This window comes from Lissotriton vulgaris, chromosome 12 (genome assembly GCF_964263255.1).
Source record: "Lissotriton vulgaris chromosome 12, aLisVul1.2, whole genome shotgun sequence".
Taxonomy (NCBI): domain Eukaryota; kingdom Metazoa; phylum Chordata; class Amphibia; order Caudata; family Salamandridae; genus Lissotriton; species Lissotriton vulgaris.
In genome coordinates, this window is record NC_141700.1 from 769,577,982 (window position 1) to 769,598,317 (window position 20,336).

General features: G+C 50.0%; 1 protein-coding gene across 1 annotated transcript in view; it reads left to right on the top strand.

Moving 5' to 3' along the window:
• ELP5 (elongator acetyltransferase complex subunit 5) overlaps positions 1–20,336 on the top strand; it is a 78,465-nt gene that overhangs the window by 33,557 nt on the left and 24,572 nt on the right. The window contains exons 4-7 of the mRNA XM_086945714.1: positions 5,683–5,763; positions 8,565–8,794; positions 12,130–12,329; positions 16,151–16,243. Coding sequence (XP_086801840.1) covers positions 5,683–5,763; positions 8,565–8,794; positions 12,130–12,329; positions 16,151–16,243 — 604 coding nt within the window. The remainder of the gene's footprint in view (positions 1–5,682; positions 5,764–8,564; positions 8,795–12,129; positions 12,330–16,150; positions 16,244–20,336) is intronic.

A 20,336-nucleotide genomic window follows, 5' to 3' on the forward strand; every position in this document is an offset into this window, starting at 1 on the left:
CAGCATAAAGCGATATATACTGCGTGTCTCCGCGCAAATCCAGGCTGACATAAGGCCTCCAAGTTCTGGCTCGTGTGGTCAATGGCTCCATCGCAAGCGCAAACAGCAGTGGAGACAGTGAGCAACCCTGCCGTGTCCCTCGCCATACAAAACAGGGTGATGATTTCACCGCCGCCATCCGCACTCGGGCCATCGCTGAGCTGTATAGGATTTTGGTCCACCCCACGAATGCCTCTCCCAGGTCTATCGTTCGCATGACCTGGAAGAGAAACGGCCATTCCAGACTATCGAATGCCTTCTCAATGTCGACCGAGACAACCATTGCAGTAGATGGCAAACCACGGTCCTCCCCCATAATACAAAGTAGTTGCCGCACATTAAGAGATGTATTTCTGTTGGGGATAAAACCTGCCTGGTCCCGATGGACCAGCTGCGACATGTAGGGTAAGAGCCGAGACGTAAGGATCCTGCTCAGTATTTTGTAGTCGGTTGTCAACATTGAGAGTGGGCGATATGCTGCCATGTCAGAGGGTTCCCTCCCCAGTTTCAGGAGAGGGACAATAATAGCCTCCTGAGTGGTCACCGGTAACTGCCCCGCCTTACGTGCTTCCCGATACACCACTTGTAGGCGTGGCGCCAAGTGATCCACATACTTGGAATAGAATTCTATTGGTAGTCCATCCACCCCAGGCGTTTTATTGCACGCCTTATGCTTAATTGCACTCCTTATTTCTCCTATCGTGATCTCCCGCCCTAGCATATCCTCCTGCTCTTAGAAGTGAGGGACTTCATGTGCAGAATGGGTTTAGTCCAGCTAATTTGAATGAAGTTGCGGCGAACAGTGTAAGATTATGGGATGCAGCAGGATGACTGTACATGGTACAAAGGAAGAGCAAATGAGAGATGGCAGTGGGGGCGGCTGCACGTGGGGTTATGAGTGTTGAGTTAAAAGCAGCGGGGGTGATTGCTGAAGGACTTTGCTCGAGCATTACATGTTCGTTAGCAGGGAATGATATGCATGCGTTATTTAATAAATATTTAGTTTATGTAGATAAAAATCTATGAAACATCCACATAAATTATGAAAGCCTTTGCAAAAAACGAATTAGTAAACTACTCATATATGAATATTTTTTGATAATTTTTTTAAAGCTGCCGCAAAGCCAAAGAACTGTCTTGAGATTTTATGCAAAGAACTAATCTCAGTGCATCATTACCAAGTTACTCTCCCATGTTTTTAAAAATGAATGTTTCAACTTGATTCACAATGATGGGCGGTGGTGAGTTGATGATTTACAAATCATGCTCCACAATAGGCGGTAGTGGGCAGTGAGATGAAGCCATGCACAACAATGGGCATTAGTGGGTCAGTGAGTTGAAGCCATGCACAACAGTGGACGGTAGTGGGTCAGTGAGTTGAAGCTATGCACAACAATGGGTGTTAAGGGGCAGTGAGTTGAAGCCATGCACAACAATGGGCGTTAAGGGGGCAGTGAGTTGAAGCCATGCACAACAATGGGTGTTAAGGGGCAGTGAGTTGAAGCCATGCACAACAATGGGCGTTAAGGGGGCAGTGAGTTGAAGCCATGCACAACAATGGGTGTTAAGGGGCAGTGAGTTGAAGCCATGCACAACAATGGGCATTAGTGGGTCAGTGAGTTGAAGCCATGCACAACAGTGGACGGTAGTGGGTCAGTGAGTTGAAGCTATGCACAACAATGGGCATTAGTGAGTCAGTGAGTAGAAGCCATGCACAACAATGGGTGTTAAGGGGCAGTGAGTTGAAGCCATGCACAACAATGGGCGTTAAGGGGGCAGTGAGTTGAAGCCATGCACAACAATGGGTGTTAAGGGGCAGTGAGTTGAAGCCATGCACAACAATGGGCGTTAAGGGGGCAGTGAGTTGAAGCCATGCACAACAATGGGCGTTAAGGGGGCAGTGAGTTGAAGCCATGCACAACAATGGGCGTTAAGGGGGCAGTGAGTTGAAGCCATGCACAACAATGGGTGTTAAGGGGCAGTGAGTTGAAGCCATGCACAACAATGGGCGTTAAGGGGGCAGTGAGTTGAAGCCATGCACAACAATGGGTGTTAAGGGGCAGTGAGTTGAAGCCATGCACAACAATGGGCGTTAAGGGGCAGTGAGTTGACGCCATGCACAACAATGGATGTTATGTAGCAATGAGTTGAAGCAATGCACTACAATGGACGTTAAGGGGGCAGTGAGTCGAAGCCATGAACAACAATGGGCGTTAGTGTGTTAGTGTGTCAGTGAGTTGAAGCCATACACAATAAGAGGCATTAGTGTGTCAGTGAGTTGAAGCCATGCATAACAATGGGTGTTTTAGGGTCAGTGAGTTGAGGCCATGCACAACAATAGGCCTTAGTGGGTCAGTGACTTGAAGCCATGCATAATAATGGGCTTTAGTGGGTCAATGAGTTAAAACCATTCACAGTGATGGGTGTTGTTTAGTCGATGAACTAAAAACAATACGACATAATGACCATTTGTAGGTCGATACGTTAAAAAAAATACAGTGATGGGTGTTGGTGGTTCAGTGGGTGAAAAACAATACAGTGATGGGTGTTGGTGGTTCAGTGGGTGAAAAACAATACAGTGATGGGTGTTGGTGGTTCAGTGGGTGAAAAACAATACAGTGATGGGTGTTGGTGGTTCAGTGGGTGAAAAACAATACAGTGATGGGTGTTGGTGGTTCAGTGGGTGAAAAACAATACAGTGAGGGGTGTTGGTGGTTCATTGGGTGAAAAACAATACAGTGATGGGTGTTGGTGGTTCAGTGGGTGAAAAACAATACAGTGATTGGTGTTGGTGGTTCAGTGGGTGAAAAACAATACAGTGATGGGTGTTGGTGGTTCAGTGGGTGAAAAACAATACAGTGATTGGTGTTGGTGGTTCAGTGGGTGAAAAACAATACAGTGATGGGTGTTGGTGGTTCAGTGGGTGAAAAACAATACAGTGATGGGTGTTGGTGGTTCAGTGGGTGAAAAACAATACAGTGATGGGTGTTGGTGGTTCAGTGGGTGAAAAACAATACAGTGATTGCTGTTGGTGGTTCAGTGGGTGAAAAACAATACAGTGATGGGTGTTGGTGGTTCAGTGGGTTAAAAACAATACAGTGATGGGTGTTGGTGGTTCAGTGGGTAAAAAACAATACAGTGATGGGTGTTGGTGGTTCAGTGGGTTAAAAACAATACAGTGATGGGTGTTGGTGGTTCAGTGGGTGAAAAACAATACAGGGATGGGTGTTGGTGGTTCACTGGGTTAAAAACAATACAGTGATGGGTGTTGGTGGTTCACTGGGATAGAAACAATACAGTGATGGGTGTTGGTGATTCAGTGGGTTAAAAACAATACAGTGATGGGTGTTGGTGGTTCAGTGGGTTAAAAACAATACAGTGGTGGGTGTTGGTGGTGCAGTGGGTTAAAAAAAATACAATGATGGGTGTTGGTGATTCAGTGGGTTAAAAACAATACAGTGACCGGTGTTGGTAGTTCAGTGGGTTTAAAACAATACAGTGATGGGTGTTGGTGGTTCAGTGGGTTAAAACAATACAGTGATGGGTGTTGGTGGTTCAGTGGGTTTAAAACAATACAGTGATGGGTGTTGGTGGTTCAGTGGGTTAAAAACAATACAGTGATTGGTGTTGGTGGTTCAGTGGGTTAAAAACAATACAGTGATGGACGTTGGTGGTTCACTGGGATAGAAACAATACAGTGATGGGTGTTGGTGGTTCAGTGGGTTAAAAACAATACAGTGATGGGTGTTGGTGGTCCAGTGGGTTAAAATCAATACAGTGATGGGTGTTGGTGATTCAGTGGGTTAAAAACAATACAGTGATGGGTGTTGGTGGTCCAGTGGGTTAAAATCAATACAGTGATGGGTGTTGGTGATTCAGTGGGTTAAAAACAATACAGTGATGGGTGTTGGTGGTTCACTGGGTTAAAAACAATACAGTGACAGGTGTTGGTGGTTCAGTTGGTTTAAAACAATACAGTGATGGGTGTTGGTGGTCCAGTGGGTTAAAAACAATACAGTGACAGGTGTTGGTGGTCCAGTGGGTTAAAATCAATACAGTGATGGGTGTTGGTGATTCAGTGGGTTAAAAACAATACAGTGATGGGTGTTGGTGGTCCAGTGGGTTAAAATCAATACAGTGATGGGTGTTGGTGATTCAGTGGGTTAAAAACAATACAGTGATGGGTGTTGGTGGTTCACTGGGTTAAAAACAATACAGTGACAGGTGTTGGTGGTTCAGTTGGTTTAAAACAATACAGTGATGGGTGTTGGTGGTTCAGTGGGTTAAAAACAATACAGTGATGGGTGTTGGTGGTCCAGTGGGTTAAAATCAATACAGTGATGGGTGTTGGTGATTCAGTGGGTTAAAAACAATACAGTGATGGGTGTTGGTGGTTCACTGGGTTAAAAACAATACAGTGACAGGTGTTGGTGATTCAGTGGGTTAAAAACAATACAGTGATGGGTGTTGGTGGTTCAGTGGATTAAAAACAATACAGTGATGGGTGTTGGTGGTGCAGTGGGTTAAAAAAAATACAATGATGGGTGTTGGTGATTCAGTGGGTTAAAAACAATACAGTGACCGGTGTTGGTAGTTCAGTGGGTTTAAAACAATACAGTGATGGGTGTTGGTGGTTCAGTGGGTTAAAACAATACAGTGATGGGTGTTGGTGGATCAGTGGGTTTAAAACAATACAGTGATGGGTGTTGGTGGTTCAGTGGGTTAAAAACAATACAGTGATTGGTGTTGGTGGTTCAGTGGGTTAAAAACAATACAGTGATGGGCGTTGGTGGTTCACTGGGATAGAAACAATACAGTGATGGGTGTTGGTGGTTCAGTGGGTTAAAAACAATACAGTGATGGGTGTTGGTGGTCCAGTGGGTCAAAATCAATACAGTGATGGGTGTTGGTGATTCAGTGGGTTAAAAACAATACAGTGATGGGTGTTGGTGGTCCAGTGGGGTAAAATCAATACAGTGATGGGTGTTGGTGATTCAGTGGGTTAAAAACAATACAGTGATGGGTGTTGGTGGTTCACTGGGTTAAAAACAATACAGTGACAGGTGTTGGTGGTTCAGTTGGTTTAAAACAATACAGTGATGGGTGTTGGTGGTTCAGTGGGTTAAAAACAATACAGTGACAGGTGTTGGTGGTTCAGTTGGTTTAAAACAATACAGTGATGGGTGTTGGTGGTTCAGTGGGTTTCTAACAATACAGTGTGGGTGTTGGTGGTTCAGTGGGTTTAAAACAATACAGTGATGGGTGTTGGTGGTGCAGTGGCTTAAAAACAATAGAGTGATAGGTGTTAGTAGGTCGACTGGTTAAAAACAATGCAGTAATGAGCGTTAGTGGGTTGATCGGTTAAAAACAATGTGGTGATATGCGTTAATACGTAGATATGTTAAAAACAATACAGTGATGGGCGTTAGTGGTTTGGTGGGTTATAAAGAATGCAATGATGGGCGTTAGTGGTTCGCTGGGTTAAAAACAATGCAGGGATGGGTGTTAGTGCGTCGATGGGCTAAGAACGATGCACAACCATGAGCGTTAATGGGTCGGTGAGTTAAAAACAATATAGTAATGGGCGTTAGTAGGTCGATACTGTCTTACATTGTTCTCAACTCTTTGTTTTCTTCCATTTAGGGGAGATTCCGTCCATGTCTTGGGTTTTGACAGCTCAGAGGAGGATTTTCGAGCTGGTTTCGCACCTGGCATTTCTTCCCGGTGAGTTTAACCTCATGGACTTGTAGAAAGTCCCTCTGTTTCATGGATCACACAGGTCCCATTCCATCTTTAAGATCAGTGTTGGGTAATCCTAGACTATGCTGACATTGGCTAGAGATGCGAAAACTAAGTAGCGTGGCGCACAGCAATTGTTTAGGTCGAGTTTCTTGTGTTAATTGTGATTTTACAAGTAGTTTTAAGGTGCTCCGGCAAGAGACGTAACCGTCCGTGTACGTCGTGGGTAAGAATTGGTTGGGTGCGTTACATGGGGAGTAAACGCATCCTTGCATATGGGCACACAATGTGGTTCGTCGGATGAAGACAGACTCCAATGTTGCTTTTAGCAGTTGATTATTTATTCATCAATCTCGCAAAAAGTTGTTTGTTCATTAATTCACAAAATTTCAAAGTTTGTATATCCCATCGCTATGATGGTATGTAGACAGGCATTTCCAAAGAGATACTCCGATGCATTTCGGGCTTGTGTTGCCCTTTGTCAAGGAGTTCTGAAAACAAAAACACGCTTTTACCTTCCGAATTATAACTGGTAAAACATATACATTTACATTGCATGAAAAAAATATAATGGCATAGTCAATAACAACAAACAGGTAGTGTACCCATTGAGTAAACCCATGTGATGGCGTGAGCGAAGTGGAAAAACAGTGGGAGTTTAAGGGGATGTAGGAAGTTTGGCGTAGTGCACTTACGTGTCACGGTCGTGTATACGCTTGGCTCTCTGGGGAGACAAGAGGTACAAGGTTAAGCGGAATGAATGACCGACGTTAAACATGGTAACGCGGGTCTCTGTTGGAGCTCCAACTTACTTGGGACTGGATGAAAAACGACAACGTCTGGTCGATTCTCGGATCGAGGGCTGAAGGGTTCGCGGAGTGGTGGCGGCGGCCGCCGGAATATGACACTACGCGGAGTTTGGTGATGAACATAAAAAAAGGACTGGGCGGATGCGAAAGTGGCGGCCATCTTAAGGTGGAGGGTGGGTGAAGGGTGGGTAACAATGTAACAATGATGAATGTGTATAATGATGGTATGTAAACAGCAGACACAAAAGTTAAATCGTGAAACACATGTACCACAAAAGGGTATTCATAGAAAGCAGCTCAGTTCTATTCGGTCGTTAAGACCGTGCTGCTTCATTGCCTGTAATCTGTATATCCAAGCGCTGAAGAAGAATTTTGTTGTTGTCTTTTCCTTCATGCTTTTGGATCATCTCAAGTACCAAGAACTTGAGTTGGGCCACGTTGTGGTGGAATTCATTGAAATGGATGGCAATGTTTGATTTTTGGTTTTTAGTACGAATGTTCGACTTGTGCTCATTTAAGCGTGTCTTTATGATCGTGATGTTACCAAAAATACATAAGAACTTGATCGACCCCCCGTTCCGACCCATTGTGTCCACACGGGGTTCTATACACGAACCAACAGGAAAATTCCTGGATCGTCATCTACAACGATGGCCGCCACTTTCGCATCCGCCCAGTCCTTTTTTTATGTTCATCACCAAACTCCGCGTAGTGTCATATTCCGGCGGCGGCCGCCGCCACTCCGCGAACCCTTCAGCCCTCGATCCGAGAATCGACCAGACGTTGTCGTTTTTCATCCAGTCCCAAGTAAGTTGGAGCTCCAACAGAGACCTGCGTTACCATGTTTAACGTCGGTCATTCATTCCGCTTAACCTTGTACCTCTTGTCTCCCCAGAGAGCCAAGCGTATACACGACCGTGACACGTAAGTGCACTACGCCAAACTTCCTACATCCCCTTAAACTCCCACTGTTTTTCCACTTAGCTCACGCCATCACATGGGTTTACTCAATGGGTACACTACCTGTTTGTTGTTATTGACTATGCCATTATGTTTTTTTCATGCAATGTAAATGTATATGTTTTACCAGTTATAATTCGGAAGGTAAAAGCGTGTTTTTGTTTTCAGAACTCCTTGACAAAGGGCAACACAAGCCCGAAATGCATCGGATTATCTCTTTGGAAATGCCTGTCTACATACCATCATAGCGATGGGATATACAAACTTTGAAATTTTGTGAATTAATGAACAAACAACTTTTTGCGAGATTGATGAATAAATAATCAACTGCTAAAAGCAACATTGGAGTCTGTCTTCATCCGACGAACCACATTGTGTGCCCATATGCAAGGATGCGTTTACTCCCCATGTAACGCACACAACCAATTCTTACCCACGACATTGGCTAGAGAACATCCACTACCTCGAGGTCTGCTAACCCCTCCTGCATTGCCGCTTTCCTTCCCTCCTCTTCAATCGCTGTTACTTCTAGTTCCTTCTCTCTACCTCTAGCACCACTTTCCAAGGTCTCTTGTTTCTTCCCTCCCAGTGATTACAAAAAGGGTTTGTTCTGTTGCTTCTTGGCCCTCTGCTTAACAAAGGTACGCTTTTTAGTAGTATTTCAGCTTTTCAGAGCTTTCATTCTTGAGGCAGAGCTCAGAAGACCATGTGTACTTTAAGTCTGTAGTGTTGCTGTTTCCTAATTATCTTCTGTCGGGGAATACTCTTCAGTTGGGCTGCCCAAAGGGTACTTCCTTCAGATAAGGGTTCGGTTGTGGTATTTACAACCTCAGACTGTTAGGATACATGTCTGGAGATCTGGGATGAGTGGTGCGATGGAAATATTGCAGGGCATTCTCAAATGGAGTCTGTGTCTGGGAAGCTCTAGTGTGTGGCTGTGAGGGAACAAGATGGCTTCAAACCCTTAGAGCATTTCCTGGCTTCTGGTTTATTTGACCTTTTCTGCTTTCCTCCTAGGTTGACCTTCCATGATGGCTTCCATGACCCCCTGGACTGGAATGGGAAAGCAGACTTGACAGCAGAGTCTTTCAGCTCCCAGCAGGTCCTGGCTCGAGTTCTCGGCTCCCCGTCAGCCGGTGGGCCAGTATCTGTGATCGTGGACTCGCTCAGCTGGGTTCTCCTCCACAGTCCCACAACACTAGTCGTGCAGGCGTTGCATCAGTTGCAGAGAGCAGCCGGCAGTGCAGGTGTGTGGTCTGTGACTGCGTCCACCAGTGCCATCTTTCAGAATGTGCCCTTTACTGATATTCAGGAGCGGGACGTAGACGTCCCTCGATCCATGATTTAATTTGGCTTCACTTCTCGGTCAGACTTTTGAGTAGAAAGGGCAGCTGTTTGTCTGGTTCTAGATGGCATTTAAAGTATTTATCGCTGTGATCCTGTTGAGCATTACTCTTGGCAACAGTTTAAAATTATGATCATGTGCAGGGATCTTTCAGCGTAGCTAGGGGCTTGCGATTACCTACAGTCCTGCAAAAACACCAGAGGAAGGGATGCACTTTAGAGTGCTTGGGTGAGTGAGTAGGGGGTTGAGTGAGCCCTGGGAATTTGCATAGAGAACCAAGGGCAGACTGGTAGTGTGAGAGACACAGAAGCTAGCTGCTGCCAGACTCATGCATTCAGCAGCTCCTCTAATCAATGCTTGCTCTTCCATTTGGTGGGGACCCCCTCAATAAAGAGGTGCAGCCGAGCTGGGCAATAGGTACATGTTCTAGTGCAATGATCATGTCTATTGCATGTTACTTAAAACTGGCCCCTACCTGCCTCAGCCCCAGGATGAGAGCAGCAGTGCAGGCTTCCCTCAGGACAGACCTGGTACAGCAGCATTAGTAGCTGTGCAAGCTTCCCTCAGGACAGACCTGGCACAGCAGCATTAGTAGCTGTGCAAGCTTCCCCCGGGACAGACCTGGTACAGAACCGTTAGTAGCTGTGCAAGCTTCCCTCGGGACAGACCTGGCACAGCAGCATTAGTAGTTGTGCAAACTTCCCTTGGGACAGACCTGGTACAGCAGCATTAGTAGCTGTGCAAGCTTCCCTCGGGACAGACCAGGTACAGAAGCATTAGTAGCTGTGCAAGCTTCCCTTGGGACAGACCTGGTACAGCAGCATTAGTAGTTGTGCAAGCTTCTCTCAGGACAGACCTGGTACAGCAGTATTAGTAGTTGTGCAAGTTTCTCTCAGGACAGACCTGGTACAGCAGCATAAGTAGCTGTGCAAGCTTCCCTTGGGACAGACCTGGTACAGCAGCATTAGTAGTTGTGCAAGCTTCCCTTGGGGCAGACCTGGTACAGCAGCATTAGTAGCTGTGCGCAAGCTTCCCTTGGGACAGACCTGGTACAGCAGCATTAGTAGTTGTGCAAGCTTCTCTCAGGACAGACCTGGTATAGCAGCATTAGTAGTTGTGCAAGCTTCTCTCAGGACAGACCTGGTACAGCAGCATTAGTAGCTGTGCAAGCTTCCCTCGGGACAGACCTGGTACAGAAGCATTAGTAGCTGTGCAAGCTTCCCCCGGGACAGACCTGGTACAGAACCGTTAGTAGCTGTGCAAGCTTCCCTCGCGACAGACCTGGCACAGCAGCATTAGTAGTTGTGCAAGCTTCCCTTGGTACAGACCTGGTACAGCAGCATTAGTAGCTGTGCAAGCTTCCCTCGGGACAGACCAGGTACAGAAGCATTAGTAGCTGTGCAAGCTTCCCTTGGGACAGACCAGGTACAGCAGCATTAGTAGTTGTGCAAGCTTCTCTCAGGACAGACCTGGTACAGCAGCATTAGTAGCTGTGCAAGCTTCCCTCGGGATAGACCTGGTACAGCAGCATAAGTAGCTGTGCAAGCTTCCCTCGGGGCAGACCTGGTACAGCAGCATTAGCAGCTGTGCAAGCTTCCCTCGGGACAGACCTGGTACAGCAGCATTAGTAGCTGTGCAAGCGTCCCTCAGGACAGACCTGGTACAGAAGCATTAGCAGCTGTGCAAGCTACTCTCAGGACAGACCTGGTACAGAAGCATTAGTAGCTGTGCAAGCTTCCCTCGGGACAGACCTGGTACCGCAGCATTAGTAGCTGTGCAAGCGTCCCTCAGGACAGACCTGGTACAGAAGCATTAGTAGCTGTGCAAGCTTCTCTCAGGACAGACCTGGTACAGAAGCATTAGTAGCTGTGCAAGCTTCCCCCGGGACATACCTGGTACAGCAGCATTAGTAGCTGTGCAAGCTTCTCTCAGGACAGACCTGATCCAGCAGCATTAGTAGATATGCAAGCTTACCTCACACACAACCAGGAAAGGTGCGAGCATCCGAGACCCATACGCACACAAGCATATGGGTTTATTTGTGCCTTTGTTATACAATGTCATTTCTAGCCTCAACATTCATAACCTTTTCATTGGAAGCACAAACCTTTTGGCTTGGTCAGTGCTTGTCATGTGATCATACTTTTTTGTGTTGTTGCAGTGAAATGATTCACAGCTCTCCCAGTGCCTCCTCAGTCAGTGAACAGATGCTGCCATCTTGTTTCTAGTATCTAGTGCAGTATTCATCTTGGCAGCAGTTGCCTGGCCGTCAGTGTGTTTACGCTGCTTTGTCGCCAACAGGGCTTGCTTTGCGATCGGTGTAAGTTGCGCATTGTGCAGTCATTGTCTGTGGGCGTTTGTTGTTCTGCCACTGGGGCGGGTTTTTAGTTCTGTCTTCTTGAAATGGGCTGTCTAATATTGGGATTATGTAGTGCTATAAACACTACAATGACATGGATTGTACTTGGACTGCACAGGGTTTGATAAACTTGCAGCATTTCTAATCTTCAATAAATGAGCGTCTCGAAGTGCACATGCTCAAGTATTTTATTTCTGTGTGCCCTAGATGTTTAATCGTCCGTGTAATTTCTCACATATTAAATCAATTTAAACTTGTTCCAATAAAACCAGCACTGGCAAAGCCAGTAGGTTTGACGCTCTCTGTAACTGGAGCATGGTCCGACTCAATCCAAATACCTGCTGCAAAACATAAAAAATGATTGCTTTGTGCAAATGATGCATGGATGAGATCAAGAAATAACTATGTTACGAAAGAGTTTACTTTTCGTATGTAAATTAGTCCCTCATGCTGTCAAGTGGAGGTGAAAGGATACACCCAAACAGCCACTCGAGCGATAATGGGACTAAAAAACCTGATCCAAGATGTGATTAACAGGGGCAGAAAGTAGCTGAACAAAAGCCCCCTAGAGGATGTCAGCTTACAATATGTATGTCATGAAAGGCACAAGCATCATTATAAAGAAAACTATAAGAATGTATTCAAAAGCAGAACTTCTAATGTCTTTCAAAATGCAGTACTGCTCCTCTCATAAAGCCTATCTTACTGTTGTAATATCTAATGTGCCCTGCAATTCTTTAGAGTTACCAGCGTCTCCGTCTTTGTCTAACATGGTCCCTTCCAGATCTCGGCCTCGCCTAAACCCCAGCACAACTCTAGACTTACCTGCTGCCTCCTTCACCTCAGTCTCTTTCAACATCTGCTTTGTCTTCCATCAGGTTCAAAATTCAGTCAAGTCATTGCCCTCGTGCACCAAGACCTTCACGAGCCTGGGACTGTGGCTAGCGCATGCCACGTGGCCAGCACAGTGGTGACAGTGATGCCTTGTCCGAGCAGCACCAGCCCAGCATGTGAGAGTGAAGCTCTAGCAACAGCAACTGTTCGGCACCGGAAGAAAACAGGAAAGGTCATCAAAAAGGTACTAGATTAATTTAGGGGTTGGGCGTGAGCATCGAGATACTGGAGGCGAGTCCAGTGTATGTCGAGGAGCTCCTGATCCATGCCAGATTTTGCGATTAAACTCTAGGTAGATTCATCCCCTTCATATTCACTGTACTCTCTTTTATTTTAAGAGGGTAGTGTGGCAGTCTGGCATTAATCTGACCCTGCAGAACACCCCTTTCATGCTGGCTTAGTTTGGTGGTGCAAGTACAGTAACATCTCTGGGAAGGGTTAGTCAAGCTCTCCACACGCAGTGTCCCTTCCCTACCAGGGTGAGAAATGCACTTGGAGCACCAAAGGCTCTGGTTAGAAGAGGTTAGGCCTGCTCCTACAGTAGCACCTGTCGGCTCGGGCTTGGCCTGCTCGTGCAGTGGCTCTTGCTGGCTCGGGCTTGGCCTGCTCCTACAGTGGCTCCTGCCGGCTCGGGCTTGGCCTGCTCCAACAATATCACCTGCCGGCTCGGGCTTGGCCTGCTCCTACAGTAGCACCTGCCGGCTCAGGCTTGGCCTGCTCCTACAGTGGCTCCTGCCGGCTCGGGCTTGGCCTGCTCCAACAGTGGCTCCTGCGGGCTCGGGCTTGGCCTGCTCCTACAGTAGCACCAGGTGGCTCGGGCTTGGCCTGCTCCTACAGTAGCACCAGCCGGCTCGGGCTTGGCCTGCTTCTACAGTAACACCTGCCGGCTCGGGCTTGGCCTGCTCCTACAGTGGCTCCTGCCGGCTCTAGCTTGGCCTGCTCCAACAATATCACCTGCCGGCTCGGGCTTGGCCTGCTCCTACAGCAGCACCTGCCGTCTCGGGCTTGGCCTGCTCCTACAGTAGCACCTGCCGGCTCGGGCTTTGCCTGCTCCTACCGTAGCAGCTGCCGGCTCGGGCTTTGCCTGCTCCTACCGTAGCACCTGCCGGCTCGGGCTTGGCCTGCTCCTACCGTAGCACCTGCCGGCTCTGGCTTGGCCTGCTCCTACCGTAGCACCTGCCGGCTCTGGCTTGGCCTGCTCCTACCGTAGCACCTGCCGGCTCGGGCTTGGCCTGCTCCTACAGTAACACCTGCCGGCTCTGGCTTGGCCTGCTTCTACAGTAGCACATATCGGCTCTGGCTTGGCCTGCTCCTACAGTAGCACCTGCCGACTCGGGCTTGCCCTGCTCCCAAAAAGCTCCTGCTGGCTCGGGCTTTGCCTGCTCCTACCGTAGCACCTGCCGACTCGGGCTTGGCCTGCTCCTACAGTAGCACCTGCTGGCTCGGGCTTGGCCTGCTCCTACAGTAGCTCCTGCTGCGTAGGGCTTGGCCTGCTCCTACAGTAACACCTGCCGGCTCTGGCTTGGCCTGCTCCTACAGTAGAACCTGCCGGCTCGGGCTTGGCCTGCTCCTACAGTAACACCTGCCGGCTCTGGCTTGGCCTGCTCCTACAGTAGCACCTATCGGCTCGGGCTTGGCCTGCTCCTACAGTAGCACCAGCCGGCTCGGTCTTGCCTGCTCCTACAGTAGCACCTGCCGGCTCGGGCTTGCCTGCTCCTACATCAGCACCTGCCGGCTCGGGCTTGGCCTGCTCCTACAGTGGCTCTTGCTGGCTCGGGCTTGGCCTGCTCCTACAGTAGCACCAGCCGGCTCGGTCTTGCCTGCTCCTACATCAGCACCTGCCGGCTCGGGCTTGGCCTGCTCCTACAGTGGCTCTTGCTGGCTCGGGCTTGGCCTGCTCCTAGAGTGCCTCCTGCCGGCTCGGGCTTGGCCTGCTCCTACAGTAGCACCTGCCGGCTTGGGCTTGGCCTGCTCCTAGAGTGCCTCCTGCCGGCTCGGGCTTGGCCTGCTCCTACAGTAGCACCTGCCGGCTCGGACTTGGCCTGCTCCTACAGTAGCACCTGCCGGCTCGGGCTTGGCCTGCTCCTACAGTAGCACCTGCCGGCTCGGGCTTGGCCTGCTCCTACAGTAACACCTGCCGGCTCGGGCTTGGTCTGTTCTTACAGTAGCACCTGCCGGCTTGGGCTTGGCCTGCTCCTAGAGTGCCTCTTGTCGGCTCCTGCTTGGCCTGCTCCTACAGTGGCTCCTGCCGGCTCGGGCGTGGCCTGCTCCTACAGTAGCTCCTGCCGGCTCGGGCTTGGCCTGCTCCTACCGTAGCACCTGTTGGCTCGGGCTTAGCCTGCTCCTACCGTAGCACCTGCCGTCTCAGGCTTGGCCTGCTCCTACAGTAACACCTGCCGGCTCGGGCTTGGTCTGTTCTTACAGTAGCACCTGTCGGCTCAGGCATGGCCTGCTCCCAAAAAGCTCCTGCCGGCTCGGGCGTGGCCTGCTCCTACAGTAGCTCCTGCCGGCTCGGGCTTGGCCTGCTCCTACAGTAGCTCCTGCTGCGTAGGGCTTGGCCTGCTCCTACAGTAACACCTGCCGACTCGGGCTTGCCCTGCTCCCAAAAAGCTCCTGCCGGCTCGGGCTTGGCCTGCTCCTACCATAGCACCTGCCGGCTCGGGCTTGCCCTGCTCCTACAGTAGCACCTGCCGACTCGGGCTTGCCTTGCTACCAAAAAGCTCCTGCCGGCTCGGGCTTGGCCTGCTCCTACAGTAGCACCTGCCGGCTCTGGCTTAGCCTGCTCCTACCGTAGCACCTGTTGGCTCGGGCTTAGCCTGCTCCTACCGTAGCACCTGCCGTCTCAGGCTTGGCCTGCTCCTGCAGTAACACCTGCCGACTTGGGCTTGGCCTGCTCCTACAGTAGCACCTGCCGACTCGGGCTTGCCCTGCTCCCAAAAAGCTCCTGCCGGCTCGGGCTTGGCCTGCTCCTACCGTAGCACCTGCCGGCTTGGGCTTGGCCTACTCCTACAGTAGCACCTGCCGGCTCGGGCTTGGCCTGCTCCTACAGTAGCTCCTGCTGGCTCGGGCTTGGCCTGCTCCTAGAGTGCCTCCTGCCGGCTCGGGCTTGGCCTGCTCCTACCGTAGCACCTGCCGGCTCTGGCTTGGCCTGCTCCTACAGTGGCTCCTGCCGGCTCAGGCTTGGCCTGCTCCTACAGTGGCTCCTGCCGGCTCGGGCTTGGCCTGCTCCAACAGTGGCTCCTGCCGGCTCGGGCTGGCCTGCTCCTACAGTAGCTCCTGCTGCGTAGGGCTTGGTCTGCTCCTACAGTAGCACCTGCCGGCTCGGGCTTGGCATGCTCCTACAGTAACACCTGCAGGCTCGGGCTTGGTCTGTTCTTACAGTAGCACATGTCGGCTCGGGCATGGCCTGCTCCCAAAAAGCTCCTGCCGGCTCGGGCTTGGCCTGCTCCTACCGTAGCACCTGCCGGCTCTGGCTTGGCCTGCTCCTACAGTAGCACCTGCCGGCTCGGGCTTGCCCTGCTCCTACAGTAGCACCTGCCGACTCGGGCTTGCCCTGCCCCCCAAAAAGCTCCTGCCGGCTCAGGCTTGGCCTGCTCCCAAAAAGCTGCCGGCTCGGGCTTGGCCTGCTCCCAAAAAGCTGCCGGCTCGGGCTTGGCCTGCCCCTACAGAAATACCTGCCAGCTCTGGCTTGGCCTGCTCCTAGAGTGCCTCTTGTCGGCTCGGGCTTGGCCTGCTCGTGAAGTGGCTCTTGCCGGCTCGGGCTTGGCCTGCTCCTGCAGTAGCTCCTGCCGGCTCGGGCTTGGCCTGCTGCTACAGTAGCACCTCCCGGCTCGGGCTTGGACGGCTGCCTGACATGTGGAACACCCTATAGTATTGGCGACTTAAGGGAACAGTTTATGTGGATGAATTGCATGGGCATTTGATGGAGAGTATGGCAGCTGAGAATACTGACAATCTATCTAAAGATGGTGAAATCATATTTTTCTTTCATTCTCTTTCTTCTAGGATCTCTCATTTGCCGTCTTGGAGGGATTCACCCTGAAAACCGAGCACTCATCGGCACCCAAACCAGCGGTAGCAGAAGACACTGACTCCAGGGTATGGCACTAAATGCATGTGAAGGAGAGTCTGTGAAAGAGGAGAGAACAAGGGTCTGAGTGCACAGGACGTCACTTCCTGTCAATGCTAGGCGTGGATTGGCACCGGAGTATAGTGGATTACCCCTAGGGTTGTGGCTGAGCTCCAGGTTTGGATTGGCACAGGCAGTGAGTGAATTACCTCTAGAGTTGGAATGGAATTCGCACAGTGCAGAAGGGTTCATTTTTGATGATAAACTGATATTCAAAAATCAAACCAGTACACTCACTTCACCCATTTTTATCATCTTAAAAATGATCAGGAAAATCTGGCCTTTCATCCCGCCCGATTCCCTGAAAACACTTGACAAAAAACATTTGCCCTGTCCAGTTTGGACTACGGATATGCTTTACACATGGGCATCCAAACGCAGTCCCTACAGAGGGTACAGCAGCTCCAAAATGGGGCAGTTAGACTACTGCTGGATAGCCCCAGGTCCCAGCCAGTCTCCCACTCTCTGAGAACCCTGCACTGGCTTCCAGTCGATAAGAGGATCACATTTAAATCCCAATGCCTAGCTTTTAAGGCATTGCACGGTGCTGGCCTTCAATTTCTGAAGAAACATCTGAACTGATATGTGCCTTCTAGGAATCTGAGATCTGCACATAGCAAACTTCTACCAACTCCCAGGTTCAACGAAGGCTGATGGGGCGAAAGAAGCTTTTTTAGGGACGGTTAAAATGTGGAACTCGGTCCCAGTCTGTATAAAGAGCAGCCCTTTGCTGTTATCCTTCAGGAAATCTCTAAAAACCTGGCTCTTCTCTAACTAACATATTCATTTGCAGCTTCGATGGTAACCGTCTCGGATTCGCTGGTGTCAGCGCCCAGACGCCCTAGGTATTAGCGAGCTATATAAATATACAAATCAAATCGGGAGAAGAGTGAATTACCTCTAGGGTGGTGGTTGAGCTCCAGGAATGGGATTGGCACAGAGTTGTGACTTAATTGTGGGGGTTTGGGTCAGGCGCAGGTCTTCGGAATCTGTCACATCTGAGTGTATGTGCTGAGGAGATTGTTGCAGGGATCTCGGACATTTCACCTCTTAGAATTGCTAAAAGGATATAAAACCTGTCACCTTTAATACAGTATTAAGCTCAAAATTGGCACAGAAACCTAGAGCCCCCTTCATCTGCAGGGCTCAGGCGATTGACACAGTGGTGCACAGCTTCCACCTTTATAGATGGAATGTATCAGAAAATTGTCCAAAGAATGCAGAGAATGTAATAGTTTGCCCTGGAAATGACAATGGGGTTCAGCCAAGGAATACAGAGCATATCACCCCATGAGCCTGGATCAGACTGGGCGGATTGGCACAGGAATAGAGCAGATCAGGCATCTCGGACTGGAAATGCTCATGGGATCGGCCCAACTTTGGTGGTAGATGGGCTCAGGGTATTAGCTCAGGAATGCAGGAGTTGGCTTCTCCATGGCTGCATGGGCTTGGGGTGAACTGGTAGAAGCAGACCAAGTCTTCCAACTCTTGTGTAGCGCCTGTCACTGATGAGGATGCCCGAGTTCGGGTCATTAGCACAGGGATGTAGTGCATGGCATCATGAGGGCTGCTTGAACTCAGGGATTTGGCACTGAGATTCAGAACCTATCCCCTGTGTGCCTTGGTAAGCTCGGGATTGCTCAGATCCTTTCACCCCAAAGGCTGCAAGGGCTCAGAGATATATATGATCTCAGTTGTAGAGCTGCATGAGCTTGGGACTGGCCCAGGCATTCGGAGTGTCTCACTTCTAGTGCAGCAATTGCTCTGGGATTGGCTCCGAGATGCAGATTATGTCCTTTACAGGGCTACAAGGGCTTGCACCTAGCACAGGCAGCTTTTCATCTCTATGGGTGGATTGGTTTAGGGTTACTCTGAGTGAATGGTCTAAAGACTTGTGAAGCAAAAGCGGTGGGGCTGGAATGCCCGAGAGCTTTTCTTTTATAGGCTTGACTGAGATCACTCCACGGGCTCAGAAATGCAGAGCCTGGTACCTCTAGGGCCACAACGCTGTGGGAACTGGTGCACACACAGCTGTTGGCTGTAGAACTGTATGATATTGAGGACAGAGCCTGGTACCTTTAGTGTAACGACAAATCAAACTAGGCAGCAAGAAGGCATCCTGGTTCAACGATGATCTTAAGAAATCCAAGAAACTCTGCCGCTCCCTTGAGAAGGCCTGGAAAAAAGACCCAACCACCAGCACCAAGGACACCTTTAAAAACGCCACCCGCATACACCACCAACTGATCCGGACCGCCAAAAAAGCCGCTTTCAAGGACAGACTAGATAACAACGCCCACAACAGTAAGGAATTATTCAACATCGTCAAGGAATTTACCAACCCCTCGGCCAACTCCAACGACATCACCCCCTCTCAAGCCCTCTGCGACTCCCTAGCCTCATTCTTCCACAACAAAATTGCAGACATCCACAACAGCTTCGACAACCGACCCGAAGACCAACCTTCCCAACCCCCTTCAGGACCCCCTCCCCCCCTGAACATCCTCAACGACTGGAAGCCTATCTCCACTGAGGACACCATCAGTCTGATGAACTCTATCCACTCAGGATCCCCCACAGACCCTTGCCCTCACCACATCTTCAACAAAGCAGACTCCATCATAGCACCGCACCTCCGAGACGTCATCAACTGCTCCTTCAACTCTGCAACCTTCCCGGAAAGCTGGAAACATGCCGAACTCAGCGCCCTCCTGAAGAAACCCACAGCTGACCCCACCGAACTCAAAAACTACCGCCCTATCTCACTCCTTCCATTCCCGGCCAAAGTCATCGAGAAAGCGGTCAACAACCAGCTCGCTGCATTCCTCGAAACCAACAAATCCCTCGACTCCTCACAATCCAGCTTCCGAGCCAAGCACAGCACTGAAACCGCCCTCATCGCAGCAACAGACGACATTCGAACTCTACTGGACAATGGAGACACAGTCGCCCTCATCCTCCTCGACCTCTCCGCAGCCTTCGACACGGTCTGTCATAGCACCCTTTTACAGCGCCTCAGAGACATCGGAATCCAAGGAAAAGCACTGGAATGGATCACCGGAAGAACCCAGAGAGTCCGCCTCCCACCATTCAAGTCAGATTCCACTGAAGTCATTTGTGGCGTGCCACAAGGATCATTTCTCAGCCCCACCCTCTTCAACGTATACATGAGCCCCCTTGCGACCATCGTTCGCCAACACAACCTCAACATCATCTCCTACGCTGATGACACTCAACTGATCCTCTCACTCACAAAAGACCCCAACACCGCCAAAACCAATTTACACGAAGGAATGAAAGAAGTAGCCGAGTGGATGAAGCACAGCCGCCTGAAACTGAACTCCAACAAAACAGAAGTCCTCATCTTAGGCACCTCCCCCTCCGCCTGGGATGACTCTTGGTGGCCAGAGGCCCTTGGAAAAGCACCCATCCCGACGGACCACGCACGGAACCTGGGAATCATCCTGGACTCCTCACTCTCAATGACCAGACAAGTCAACGCCGTTTCATCATCTTGTTTCAACATTCTTCGCATGCTCAAAAAAACATTTCGCTGGATCCCCACCGAAACTCGTAAAACGGTCACCCACGCACTGGTCACTAGCCGCCTGGACTACGGAAACACCCTCTACGCCGGTACCACCGTAAAACTCCAGAAAAAACTCCAACGCATCCAGAACGCCTCTGCCAGGCTCATACTTGACATCCCACGTAAAGAACACATCTCTGGGCACCTGAAAACCCTCCACTGGCTCCCCGTCAATAAGAGGATTACTTTCCGCCTCCTAACCCACGCACACAAAGCACTCTACGAACTTGGACCTGAATGCCTCAACACACGACTGTCCTTCTACACCCCCTCCCCGTCAGCTACGATCCTCCAACCAAGCTCTTGCCACTGTACCCCGCATCAACAAAACAACCATGGGAGGCAGATCCTTCTCCTACCTGGCAGCTAAAACTTGGAACTCACCTTCGCCTTACTCAGAACCACCTAGCATTCAGAAAGCAACTTAAAACTTGGATATTCGACAAGTAATTCCCCACCCCTCCGTAAGCGCC